A 14,625-nucleotide genomic window follows, 5' to 3' on the forward strand; every position below is an offset into this window, starting at 1 on the left:
TGGCCAACCTCTCAGAAAAGGAGTCCCCAGACAAAATGCAAGTTATACCTGAAAGACAATCCTTTCTGTATTAATATCAGCTGTGTATCATACCAATTAGTTGCAAAAACATTTTTGTTCATTCAATCATTTTTACATGAACCATTTAAACATTTACAATTTAAAGAAAGATACAGTTTGTTAGATTCACTTTCTCTAACTGTAATTTTGAAATTTGTCAAAAGAATTATTGCTAGGTCTGATCTTGCGAGTTTATGAATGTTGAAAATCCACATCATGTTGAAGTAAGTTGTGCAGTCTGGGACACAGCCACATAGCTAGATCCATGTGAACCTAAATAACTTTTCCCAGAGCATCACCTTTAAATATTGTTGTCTTATTTGAGAAATCCCCAATTTACTCCAAAACCAGACTTAAGCATTATTAGAAACTCGACAAGTGCCATGAGCATCTAAAACTGTCACAACATTTAATGTATAGTATTGTCAAGCATGTGCAATCTGTATGCATCTAGATTGTTATTTGTGCAAAAACATGCAGACCTACTCTGCCTTCATGTGCAAATCCACACAGTGAGGGTTTTGTGGTAGTCACTTAGGGCAGAATCTGGCCTACACTTACTTTCTTGGTATTTAAAAGACAAGAAGAATTATTAACTAATATCTGTTAAAAGGCCTAACTGCAGAATGTTTTAGTAGAAAAATAAACATTTTAAGTTATTGGCAGATAACATTAGTGCAATTATTTTGACTGCCTTACTTTCACACAGTAGATTTAAAAAAATGTATCGTCACTTGTGAAAAGAAACTAAGACACTTCAGGAGCAGTTACGTAGCTGCCAAAGAGATAAAAGGAGCAGATTCCGTGGCATGATATAACCAGTGGACCTACTTTACGTAGCTCTCAATGCTTAGTGCCTTTTAATGCTCCAGAAAATGAAATCCAAGGCTTGTAAACTAATTACAGTTCTTTCCATACAAAAATATATCACTTATGTGATTTTCAAAAGGCTAACTGCTGACTAGAAAGAGCACAATTTCATATTCAGCTATATCCTAGATGACATCTCAATCAACTTCTTTCTTTGAAGAACCATTTTTGGTAGTCTGAGTTGGTACACGGTCGTAACAACGGTGCTGGGTTACCATTGTAAGCGTTTGACTCTGCTTGTACGCACTTCTGAGTTTGTAGATGAAACAAGGTACCATCCTACAAAAGACAGAAATAATTTTTGCTTTTCAGGTCCTAAAAATTACAGGCATTTCACTGTGTTTTAAAAGTAACAGAAAACATTCAGAACAAATAAATACCATACATATCCTTCTCATGGGGCCATGCAGTGAAGCCAAAATGACTAATTTGAGGATCTCTGAAACATTATAAAAAGACCCTACTTTTAAACTTACATTAGCGTTGCTTTAGAGTGATCAGTGTCTTAACATCTAAGCCTGTAAAGGATGTGCTAACTTTATTCACTTTCATTGTCTTTTGTTACTGCACCAGAATATGGTCAGAGATCAAAGCCAAGTACAGCTATTACCCGAATTCATCAACTTATTGCACATCCTGCAAGTAAAATGTAACTATTGTTAGGCAAGTGTAGATGTTGGATATATTTTTAGGAAAAAAAAAAAAAAAAAAATTCCCCTTTCTTCACAAGGGTGTATTTTTAGTGGAAAAGGCAAAAATATCTAAGCGTGCCCCCCCTTGCCTGCAGATATGTGAGGAGTTATCTTGCCTTGCCGGAGGGCAGCACAGCTGCCTGAGAGGTGTAAGGTCTGAGAGGCCCCCACATTCAGACTCCACAAAGAATACATTTTGAGGCCTCAGGCCCTCCTATTATGGGAGTCTCCAAGAACATTTCATATCCAGTTCACAACACTTGCTCCAATTCAGGAGCACTGTCAACTAGGATAGCAAGCTGCAAAAAGGCAGCAGAGCCAGCTGTGGAGAACTGCCCTTCTCTGAGACCATTCCTTTGGCCCAGGTGACACTCCTACATGTAACCATTTCCAAAGCCTCTGGCAGCTTCCAAAGAAAAATGCCCTGTTTCCGAGCACAACCCTGACTCCTTTGAAAGTCTGCTCCTTCCATCATCAGGAGTGTCGCACCAATTGTGCCTTGAACCGCAGCCCCTGATGCCCAGCAGTGTGTGCTTGCTTATGGGCTTGCTGACAGACTTAGCTGCTGAATGACTTTCCCATTTCTGTCACGATAATTCAAATTTTTGAATGGACTAATCAGTATCGTATCTGCCTCACTCATTTTTGACTCGGTGCCCATAAGAACTTAATTCTTGCCAGGCTGCTGGGAAGGCTGTTCAAATCTTTTGATTATGCTACATCTATAAGGACAGCTTTTCCAGTGTCTGACACTTCTCCACACAAACCAAGAGAAATGTGGTACTGACATCTCACCCATCACTTGCCTTGAAAGGTGGGGACTAATGATTTAATGCAAAAAGAAGAGGAGGAATGAGAGCAGAGCAGTATGTTCAAATCACAGAGACACAAATTCATCATGAGAAAGGAAGAGGATTTATTAAAATAATTCCTAAAGTTTCAGATAAAAATTAATGGTTAGGAATGCAGTGGAAACACATGTTACGAAACTGTGCTTTCTCAGTTATTTCCTGAAGTGACTGATGGTTGCTCAGTATATGTCATCTTAGGGATTAATGCATATGACCTTGAAAAATGTTGTTAAAAGTCAGCATTAAAAATGAAATGTCATTTATAGTCAGGCTTTTAAATATTTTGTTTTACTCAGTAATATCACTGTGAACTTTAGTCTGGACTAGATTTAATGAATGGACAAGAGTTCTCACATTCTTCTGTAGAATTTACTCTGCCACCTATCACTGGTGGTAGTATCTAAGCATGAAATTTGTCAACCATGGAGCCTGTAAAAGTTTAGATGCATTATGCCGACACATTATGTAAATATAGCATTTTGATATATTATGTGACCTTTTCCCTTAACCAAATAATAATACTCCAGAACCTGACCAAGGCCATCATTTTTCATCCAATTTATTTTCTCTCAGGCATCCAGGAACTCCTTCAGAGATCAAAAACTACTGAACACAAGGTTTTCTAAGATCACATGTTATGTTTATTAAATATACTCCATACTTCTCACCCTTTGGGGTGTAGGCATTGAGGCTGAAGAAGAGAGGCACAGATCTGCTGAGACTCCACAGCCAGTAAGATGTGTCCTGTATAGGGGCAGGAGTAGGGTGGAAGGTATTTTTTGATGGTGCATCAAATTACACAACATTACTTGACATTACAGTGTCATGTAATGGTGGTATGTGAAGTATCAAGGATACATGGTGGTATGAATACAGGGAAATAGAAGAAGTCAATGAAAGGAGAGCAGAAGTAGGCCAGCCATGAGACTGGCTGGGGAAGGGGTATATGGAGGCACCTCAGTTCTCAGGAGAAGACAGTAAGGGTGAGATGTGAGACAGAACTGAGCAGCTCACAAAAAGTGCTAGATGTGGACAGGGCAAAGAGAGACCTCTGCCAACCTTCCCAGCCCCTCTGAGGTTAAGAAGGGCACTTTCCTTCATCTCATCTTCCTATTCTTTATGACTGGCGTAGTCTTCACGTATGTACTGCTTCTACCTGGTTCTATGTTCAGATATTAAAATCCAAGATATTTCTCCCAGATATCTATGCAGGTGCCTGCATGCTGTAAAGGCAGTAAGATAACAAAAAACCTCAATAATTCTTCCACCCACTCTCAAAAATAACCAAACCCAAAACCAAGCAGACGCACATACCTCTCTAAAAACAAACTTCTGGTTTTCAGGAACACTGTGGACATTTTCTTCACACAAGTACATTGTCAAGTAGTCGGTCCCCGAATCGACTGCTGCACAGACTTCTGGCTGTCGGGTGTTGTAACGTATTTCATTATGGGATGTGTACTCAAAAAACTACAAACCCAAGAGAAGAAACAAAGGACAACAGTCATTTCACATGTACACAAAGTATTTATAAAGGAGGATATACTAAGATACTATAATTAAATTCACATATTAAAGTTGCTGCCGTGGAGAGAAATTCTGCCAAAAACATTCAAGGAGCCTTAATTTCTGCTGTTTACTTACTATTTTACAAAAATCATTCTCTCCACAACACTGCTTTACACTGGTAGCACTTAAAAATGTATGAAATGCTGAATAAATGTCCTGGAAAACAGACATTCCAGCATTAAATAACTTACAAAATTCGACTGTAATATTCTACTTTCACATTCTAGATAATCCTTAAAAATAGGATGGAAAACAGTTTATAGCCTGACATTATGCCTTCTTAATTCAGTTGTCACAAAACAATGTTACTTTTAATTAAAGGAGTTGCTCACTGCATAGTTCAAATGCAGTTTGGTCAAGGTTCATTTCTAGTTACAAAGTACTCAGGATGCATGGTGATTAGCATTTTATTATATAACATTTTAAGATACTATTTGAAGCAGATCAGCTACAGCTGCTTTTAAACACAAACAGAACTTTATTAAAGAGAATTTACTGGCTTTGTTTGTTGTATAATACTCTACAGAGGTGTTCTGAACCTGCTATAAAATGTCTTGGCTTCTGTAGCAATTATGGTAGAAGACTTCCTTAACATTTTTGTATTTATCAAGGACTTTTGCCAAATTTTGGACCTCATTAAAGAGTAGCAGAGTTTGAGAGTTGCTTGTGTTTAGCACACCTGTAAATAATTTATATGACTACAGTTCATGGATATGTGTTTAGATCTGATTTAGGTTCTACTCAGTAGAGAAGAATTTTATACATGTCAAAAATTGCTTGTTACCAATAGTTATAGCTGAATTAGTGGAAACCAATCAAAGGATGAGTGAGAGAAGGAATCCTCTTACTTTGTTTCACCCCTGTAGAAAGACACTGTAAGGCCATGTGAAGCAGGCTGTACCAATTCAGAAATATTGTGTATACTTGAACTTACCACAAAGCCATCCTTAACAATCACCAAGGCTAATTATCCTTGAAACAGAAACTGCAAATGGGGTTTTAATGTAAACAAGACCATGTGATTACAAAGTCTGCAGTCATCCATTTCCAGGTGTAAGAGCTCTGATCTAGATTACACTGATGGTAGTTGTTTCACAAAATCTGTCCCTGTTTTTATCACAATCAGGAATTTCTCTGCTGAGGTGGCTCTCACAGCCAAACGCAGACCAGTGCTGCCTACTGCATCAGCCTTTAGAGCTTCATGGCCTTTTTTTTTTTTTTTTCCTGTCAGTGGTGCAAGTGACTGACGCCCCCACAATTAATCTGTTTGACACCATTCATTTATGGTAAACTGTGAAGGGAAGTGAGTGTTTCAAGAAAGCTACTTCAAGTCTACTTGCCGACCTAACACCCAGGAGACCCCAATTTCCCCTTTAAACATAGTGCTAAGACCTGTTCCTGTGAGGTAGGCTGCACTATCTTTACAACATTTGCTTTATGCCAGAAATATCTCATAATCAACAAAAGTCAATTGTGATAAAGTTGGCCCCCTTTTTTTTTATTATTATTACTATTACTATTATTTTTTACCCTAATAGGCAGGGGCTATTCCCTGGGTCTTCAGGCTTTAGTTCCCAGCTTCAGTATCTGATTGGCATGTGGAAAGCCTGCTACTTTGCACACCACAGTGAGCTACAAGGGCACACATTTTAAGCCTACAACTCGTGAATAAAGAAAATGCTTCACTCCTGCTCATTTGTGTCTGGATGGATAGATTTTTACAGCTGCCACTTTTACAAGGCCACGTTTAGAGCCTTACTCATTAGTGGATTTATTAGATATAATAACTCTTTTCAGCAATTTATATTCAGTATCAGTGAAAGCCTGCAAGCTGCTGATTGTATGAGATGCATCAAGAGTAGATGGAGCAGCTACTAGGTCAGAGCACTCCTTACTACTGATGTCCTTCTGGAACGGCCTCTCAAGGACTTGCACCAGATTTTGGAAGAGAAGAGCAAGTAAAATGGTTAATTTCCAGACAACATTAAGGAATGCAGTTACAGTATTAGCAACCAAGCCCTCCTGCCTCCTTGCCCAATGAACATTATACATTTCTTTACCCTATACTGCTTTAAATGGAATAAATACTTCAGGCTTTGGGCTTTTTCAAGCTCCGGTAATACATGATATAAATCTCTTCATCCTCAAAAAGTGAACAGTGCTCTTTCCTTGCCCAGTGGCTTATGTGGACAGAAAGGAAGCATTTTCAAAATGATCCATGGACTAGTAACTAGTAGCCTTACTGCATTTCTGTTCTTCAGAGAACCAGTAGATTCCCTTAAGTGCTACTGGGAAACTTGATAAGGCCTTTTATCCAGTGCCTACCGTTTCTGAGCAATCTACGGGATATATCCCAGCTGCGTCAGTGCTCTGTGGAATGAGAGATCTCACCAGACCCTAAAAACCACCATCATCCCTCTCTGTGCCTGGCTACTGCTCTTCTGCATGCAGGAAGAAGTTTGCACTTGATGGGTAGAACCAGCAGAAAGGTTATACCAAGTCTGATACCCCTTTCACAGAAAACCCAATGGCTTTGCTAAGCTTTTGTCTCTCCCTATTTGCCTCATATCTATCAGTTGCAAATGGAAATATTAGAGGGTACTGTCAGACAAAACAGGCTGCTTAGTGTCTTCCCATCCTCTTACCATCCCAGGTTAGCTTCCTGCTATCACACACTGGTGCCCTCTATACCACTTCGCAACCATACCAAGAAGGGCAATGGGCTTTATGGGTGTTGAATTTCAAAGCCTTTCATTCTCATCTACTGGGGCAGACACTTCCATAAAACATCAGCAGCCTGAGGTGCAAGCACCAACTAGTCAATGTTTTGCATATTTTCTGCCTCTCTTCCATACACACTCAGCTCCTATCACAGTCATATCCTCACCTTCTTGGTATAATGGAACATACTAATTTTAAACAATCCACAGTTAGCTTTCTTAAGGCTGACACAAAAGCAACTCAAAAGGGCTAAAGGGTACCCTCTCACTTTGGCCATGGATTCAAGGAAAAATAGCAGCCAATTATCAGGGACCTTAGTTTTCTGAGAGTGGTTTTACTTACTGAGACATAAAATGGGAGCAGGTGCTGGCCTTTATAAATAATTGAGAGCACGGAGCTCTCTCCTCTTGACACAGTGAACACAGAGGTCACTCTAAGTGGAGAATTGCTTCCAGTGAAAAGAACTCTTGCAGTTGTCCCCTACATAAGCAGCCACCTGCCACAAGCATACCATGCCAGAGGATGGATGTACTGGTGTGTAAGACCAGTGGCTGACCAAGTTAACCTTCATTAATGTTAAATCCTATCAAGATGTTTCTGGAGAATAACTTCACTGAGCTGTACTCCTGAGGATAAACTTTATTCCTTGATACCATGAGACAGTGTGAATGTGCAGCAGGGAGTAACACTATCTGAGGAAGAAAGTGATGAATGCTGGAACAAAACTCTGCAACAGGAGGAAGGGATGAGACAACTAGAGGATTAAAAATGGGAGCTAGCCAGGAAGGAAGAAAGGCATGTGAAAAGGTGCAAAACATAACCTAGTGTAGGTAGTAACTGGTGAGGGGAGAGACAGAGAAAGGGCATTAGAGAAAGACTGGAAGCCAGCCAGCATGGAAAAGAAAGTGTTAAATAGCATGGAGTAGAGAAACAGGAGCTCTCTGTGACATATGGTGCAGGACAGGAACAGGAGTGAAGCTCTGTAATGAGGGTTTGCTGCTAAAGCTGTAGAGCTTGTGATTAGGGTGGCAAATTCCCTCCCAAGGGCAAAACAGAAGTTAAAGGCTGACTATTGTCAGTAAACATCTGTGAAACTGTGTGCTGACATGCCTTGCTCTCCTTGGAGTTGATAGAACTAGAGGATGACCAACCTTGTCACCATCAGTTCCGTCAGCTGACAGTGGGGGATGTACATGTGGGAGATTGGACTGTTTCAGTCCTGCCACTGTCACCTGCCAACTGAGCTAAGGAATTCACACCACCAGCCTGTTACCTTTTAAGAACGACTGTCAAAAGGGACAGGAGACGGAAAGGAAATGGAGACAAATATCTTGCTGATAGATTTCACAGCTATTTATGAGGCAGAAGAAGGAGGTGCAAATTCAGCAATCCCTATGTCCATTTCCCATCTCACTTGTGCTTCTATGTCTTGTCTTATTTTAGCTTCTCTCTGTTCCTCCACCCACAGCTCTTCCTGCTGTCCACCCCTCATGCAACTACTTACCTGTCACCCCTACTCATGCCTCCATTTGCTAACTGGTATCTCTGCTCTCACATTCAGTCCCCCTGCCCCTTTCTACTAAAGGGGTCTCCAGTGATTCTGCTTGTTTCATGCTCCCTCTCTGTAGCTCCTAACTACTACTTCCTCTGTCACGCATTCCCTGCTCCTCGTCCGTTGCCCTAACTCTGTCCCAGACTACTTCTGCCCTCTGTCACCTTGTCCCTCTTTCACTTGCTCCCATGTCAGCCCTCCCATGCCTTGTGCCCATATCACTAATACTGTTTTGCCCACTTCCTGTGTTGGGCCTTCCCTCCTCAGGCTAATTCTCTTGTGTCATCTCATATTTTCTTTTATAAGTTTATATTGCAGTCTGGTAGTTTCTCCATTTCTCCTTCCTCCTGCCGCCTGGATGTCAGCAGAGGGAGCACTAATTGCACAGCTCCAACAGCATCACAGCTCTCAGTTGAGTGCCTGCTATTGCAGGTATGCTGATGCATCGCCATCAACAGAGACGTAACAGTATTAATATCCAGTGATGTCGTATCTTTGCAGTAAATTCAGTTAATCTTTTAGTGCTAGCTAAACAAAGGATAACTGTAAAAATGTCATCTCATAAGAATTCATCTCTGAATTGTACTTCTCTTCTGCTTTCACCTTTTATTCTATGTCTTTCTTTTTTCTTGGTGGAAAGGACAAAATTTAAATAAACTTTTTTGCTCAGAGCAATACAGAAAGATTCAACCCCTCTCCTCTCTGCAATCTGTAATACAAGGGAAAAAAAAAATAAAAAATCTATAAATACCTTTTGCATGTGAGCATGTAATCCCATACATGAAATACTTATTAATCTACAAAAACAATCAACTCTTCCTCATAAGAAAGTGGCTTAACTAGGTTATGTGATTACAAACTTAACATCTATATAGAAGTATGCTTAATTTGGGCGTGGAGATGAACTGAGGAGATAAAATGGGTTGGTGTGGTATGGCTTAGCATTCTTGACATAGACCTGTCAGTAACAAGAACTTTGGCATTTATGACACAAGATTCTCCTCCTGCCCTCCAGGGCAGAAACATTAGGAAAGTTAAGACATAAACTAATAAATAATACTAAATAAAAGTTCTAATACTTAAGATAATAAACTTGCTATCAGAAACAAATCTACTTTCTTTTAAAATCCAAAGCACAGTGCTCAGACTGTTGTTTTCCTTTTCTCATGTAAAATGCAATTCATGTTAGAAGCTTTCTCCTCAATACAGATTTGTTTTTCACTCCTCAAGCTTTTATATTTTTTTAAAGCAGAATTCAGAAAAAGAACAGATAACACTGCTTATATGCCACATCTCTGGTTCTTTTCCAAACTTGTTTTTCCTTTCCTAATTGAATGTTTGGATTAATTTCCTTAAAAAACCTAGTCAAGCCACCCAAACTGTCACACAGTTCTGTACTTACTCTCAACAAGACCCTGCATATCTCTTCACCCCTCCCAACTAGGAGCATGCCATATAGTCTAATCTGGGTTAGAAGCCAAAAATCAAGCTAGACAGACAAGTACATGTTATGTCACACATCAAACAGCAAACCTCAATGCTAGAAGGTGGCCACTCAAACCCATGCAGAATAGCCATTATATATTGGCACATGGTGCCCCAAACACTTTTACCACAGCATTATGCAGACAGCTTTACGGGTATCATAACTAAACCCTGCTGCACACAGTTTCAATCAGCGTGGAGAAAGATACCAGCAAGCATTTTCAGCTTCAGAAGTTAAAAACAAGAGAACAAGTGTTAGACGGGATCCCTGCTCTCCAGGATAGTGGATCCCAAGCCCGGGAGGACATTTCTGTAGAGTGGAGTACAGGGGAAAATGACATCCAAAACCTCTTGTGCATTTAGACAGGCAGGAAGAGGCATGATGACAGACACAGGCTAGGTGAGGTTTGCAGTTGGCAGTATTGAGGGCTTTGGAAATGTGGACAGACAAAAGCCCATGATGTGCTTGGTCTGCCCAAGACCAGCTGGAGGTGAGTGAACACTGGCCTATAAGCACTACAGCTGCACTGCTCTGCTATTAACCCCTGCTAATGAGGTCTGTGGAAAGGTATAATTAAGGTATGCAGGAGTTGCCTGGTCTGGGTAGACATGTCTTCAGAATGAAGAAAATTTAACCTGAAGATATATCAAAGTTAAAAGCATTCAGTGCAAGAACCACAAGTAGATCTAAGATCACCTTGCTGTGGAAACATTCTCTCAGCCCTACTGCAATGCCTTTACCGTACTTTTTTACATTACAACAACAGTGTTAGTCAAAATGAAAATAAAAAATGAATCTTACCTGATTTTGTCCCATGCCATGACATGGGTATAGTATGATCCTGTGTCCAGTTACTTGATGTTCATTTGTAGGGTTATAATCAAAGCAGAAGTTTGCCATTCCTCTATTCTTCAGCTAATCAAAACAAAATAATATTTTAAAGTATTAATCCAAAGTAAGGAAGATAGACTGTAGTGACTTTACACACATCCTGCTGGGCTGTAAGGTTTGTATCTCAGAGCTAGTGCAAATTAATGGGATTAGATCAAATGGATCCAATGGCAACATCTCTCTGACTAATGTGAAGTAAAACTGTTGGAACCATCCTGACTCTGGGCATTAAAGCAGCCAGACACAATGGCTTCCCCTAGAAGTGACACCATGTTCCAGTGTATTTGCAGATGAAGTAGACAGGAACTACGAAAAGCTGTGCTGAAACCCAAAAAGCCAGCAATTCATGCGGAACAAAAGAGTCTGCCATGTCTTTCCCCCGGCCCAGGACCTACTTTCAATTTTCTTATGAAGACTACATACTTTTCCCACTTTGTCAAATGGGAGATATAAGAAGGATTAATTTTTGAAAGGACTCCAGTACCCTCTTGAGGTTGAACAAGCAGACAGATTTTAAGACCAGAAATCATCAAAGTGGGCAAGATATATCTTTGGAAAGAAACACTAGGTGTGATATTAAACATTCTTTACTATCATTGCTTATCTCTGACAGAATAGGTGCATAACTTTTAGATTAAATTTTAAAATATTGTTATCAGGTATTAAAAACATCAGGCTAATTAACCAGGATTTGCATTTAAGTATCCAGGAGGCAAAAGTAACTTAAAGTAAGTTAAGCAATGCCATAACAATTACCGACTCCTAGTATTAGCCACTTAACCAAATTTAAAATTACACAGAGCAAAACAAGTTCTGTAAACACAGGTTCAAGCTGAATGTCCCCATTAGGGAGTGTAATTATAATCACAGACAAAAAGAACAAACAGAGTAAATCTCAGAAGAGTTACTCGAGCAAGGTGTAATTTCACCACTCTTCCCTAGTCACCATAATTGTATCCTCAGTTCTTAATGTGGAGAATGAGGGGACACGGAGGGATTGCAGAAGGCTAAAACCAAACAAACAAGACAAACCTCGCAGGACCCACCACAGAGCAAACCACACAAGCTGGAAAATTAAATACTTGTGTTCTACATATATTTTGCTTTCCCAACTTCTACTTTTATTGCTACACGATGTCTTCTTTCCACTGCTTTGTGACCACTCCTGCTGAAAGACAGCCAAGAGCTCAGTGCTCTGCATGCCTGGGCTGCCAGCCCAAGGCAACAGCAATACACTGGGGGGCTGGCGAGGACCACCGAGCCGCCATGGCTTGGGGCCCCTTGCAGGGCTGCTGGAGCTGTGAGGCTCTCCTGTCGGAGCTAAATGTATAAATGTAGGACTGAAGCCCTACCTTTACAGGCTTTGCCTCTTAATTCCTCTCTGAACATGTTTCCACTAAGCATTTGGTGTAATTTTTCAGTACTGGATAAACTAACATCTGAATTTGTTGTGTGATAAAATTCATCCTTAGTTTTAGTGCCCAAGTTTACCAGAAGCAAAAGAAACCCCTGGGCACCCTCTCTATAAGTGCTGCTTGGCTTGATGGGAACTCACTAGATCACTGTACCCCTCCTCGAGCTGTCAGAAGACGACATTTTGTTTACCTTCATAGCACTAGGCAAGAAATACACTTACAAAAACAGGAAGGAAAAGTCTCTTTTACAAATTATTTTTAACAGTACCATGGAACTACATAAACCAAACAATAAGCTTCTCATGTTTCTACATTCCACATCAAGAAATGTCAACTTAAAGTCATAACCACTTAAAAATGGTAATTGTATCTCTAAAAACGTAAATTGGTTTTGGTTGTTGTCAGCAGCTGTCCTCAGGATCAGAGGGTCTCTCATTAGTATGTTTAATAACGTATGACTTTGCCTGGCTCCAAGGGAAGATAAATGCAGCAAAGCCCTTATCTGTGGTGCCCTTTCAGACAACCCAACACCTCTGCCACCACTCCAAGCGCGTGCTCTTTGCTGTCAGCCCCCAGCATGTGCTCAAGCATGTGCTCCCTTTTGTGGCCTGGAATTTTAAATAATCTATTTTAAAATGCCGTGCACCTCCAGAACTACGGTAACTCCTACGCATGTTATGTAATGGCCAAATACAGACAACAAAACGAAAGCTGTGTAAAAGATTACTAACTTAAGCTTCATTTCAGATGGTTCAAAACTGAGCCTGTACTCCCAGGATGTTACCACGTATGTTCTCTCATTTTTCTCTTTCATGCATAAATGCTTGTGATACATGCAGACATATTCCTAAACGTACACGGTCCATATTTCAAACTGGTTCTTCCAGTTTGTTTTACACCCAGCACTTCATCAGGAAGCCTAATAAATATTGAAGATCAAGTTTGTGGGAATAGTGCATACTAAGCTGTTAAATAACCTGATTTGAAATGACAAAGATTTGAAAATAATCAGATTTGAAAATCTGACCACAGCACCATTTATGCAAAAAAATAGTAAAATCTATCCTCTGTTCCAAAGCAGAAAAAAGTATGAGAGAATTTGTGATGGTAATATTTTTCATTTGTTGAATGAGAATACACTGTTTAAGTTCCTTTTATGTGCAACAGCTCTATCAAAACAGTAATCATCCATTCATTTCTGAAGCTATCTTTGTTCCCATATCCACCATAAACAAGTCATGCAATAAGAACAAAATTTTCTCCGTGACTTACCTTAATTCTTTTGCAGAATGCTGCATTAGAGAAACAGAAGCAAGAAAAAATATTCATCACCTTGCCATTAAAACTCAGACTTCAGTTCTAAAAAGTTCTGCCCATGCAGGATTACTGGCTGTGTCTTTCTACAACATTTGCCTCCTATTGAAACACTACAGGTGTACTCTACAATTCCACTTAGTTAACACTCTGTTTGGAGGCTGTGACCGGTAACAAACAGTAACTACAGAGATATTTGCCTCAGACCTTTATCCCTTACTGCCTGGAGAAATTTAAATCTGTTGTTTCCTAACATCTGGACACAATACAGATGGCATCTTGTAAATAATTCTTAGTTTTGGGGTTTTTTTAAGATAAAATCCATTTCATATAACTGTATGCAAAGCATCAACAACAGATTTTTGACATCAAAACTTCATTACATTAAGTTGATAAATTCAGCCAGTGGAGCACAGCCAACCTTTCTCTTCATTCACAAAATAGATCAGAATCCTCTTTATTCCGCCACAGTGGCATTGGTGCTGATGCATTACTAGTATGGGCAGATGATACTGTAGGACACAGTAAGACGTGAATTTGCAGCAAACCAATGGCTTCATGGCGCTGACCAGGTGTAAACCTTTACCCCAGAAGTAATCCAAGCAGTCACAGGGAATGATTTTACTGAGTGTCTGCCATTTCATACCACCCTTTTTCAAAAAAAGACTGTGAATATCCTCAGATTTCTGTTAACTCCTTAAGTGCAATGCTGAAATGCGTACAGAACACTGATGGCTAAGATCCTTTGAAGGAACTGATGATAAGACACCGCTGTTGGAACTTAGTTCCTCACCCCAGGAAGTCCAGATCTCTCTGGGAAGCTCAAGAACATACAAGCACATGTCTCAAGTGATGGTGTGTTTACTTGAGATTAATATTAAACACTTGAATTTCTCCCACTTTCTTTAAAAATGTCTGTCTCAAGCTTTCAGAGGCTGTACAGCCAGCAGAGTGATGCGTATTTTCCTGTGATGGGCACAGATCTCCAGGGTCTAGTCAGCCATAACCTTAGGTACCAATTCAATCTCAAGTGGCAGCTGTACAAATTGTATTATAATGCAGTTTTAGAGGTATACCCTACACAAGTCTGTTTTGGAGCCTGATACCTGTGAGAACTTGTAAGACCAGACATGAAATAGTCTTCTTGATTACATAAGCCACATCGCTAAGATGTCTTCTTCTGTAAGCCTGTCCACATATATCA

The 14,625-nt window shown here is 39.9% G+C and overlaps 1 protein-coding gene across 1 annotated transcript in view; it reads right to left on the minus strand.

Moving 5' to 3' along the window:
* Positions 1-1,036: 1,036 nt before the first annotated feature.
* GALNT12 (polypeptide N-acetylgalactosaminyltransferase 12) overlaps positions 1,037-14,625 on the minus strand; it is a 47,988-nt gene continuing 34,399 nt past the window's right edge. The window contains exons 8-10 of the mRNA XM_074899382.1: positions 10,603-10,716; positions 3,788-3,943; positions 1,037-1,209 (exon numbers count right to left, since the gene is read on the minus strand). Of these exons, the coding sequence (XP_074755483.1) occupies positions 1,072-1,209; positions 3,788-3,943; positions 10,603-10,716 (408 nt within the window). The 3' untranslated portion in view covers positions 1,037-1,071. The remainder of the gene's footprint in view (positions 1,210-3,787; positions 3,944-10,602; positions 10,717-14,625) is intronic.

The sequence above is a fragment of the Athene noctua genome, chromosome 2 (assembly GCF_965140245.1).
Source record: "Athene noctua chromosome 2, bAthNoc1.hap1.1, whole genome shotgun sequence".
Taxonomy (NCBI): domain Eukaryota; kingdom Metazoa; phylum Chordata; class Aves; order Strigiformes; family Strigidae; genus Athene; species Athene noctua.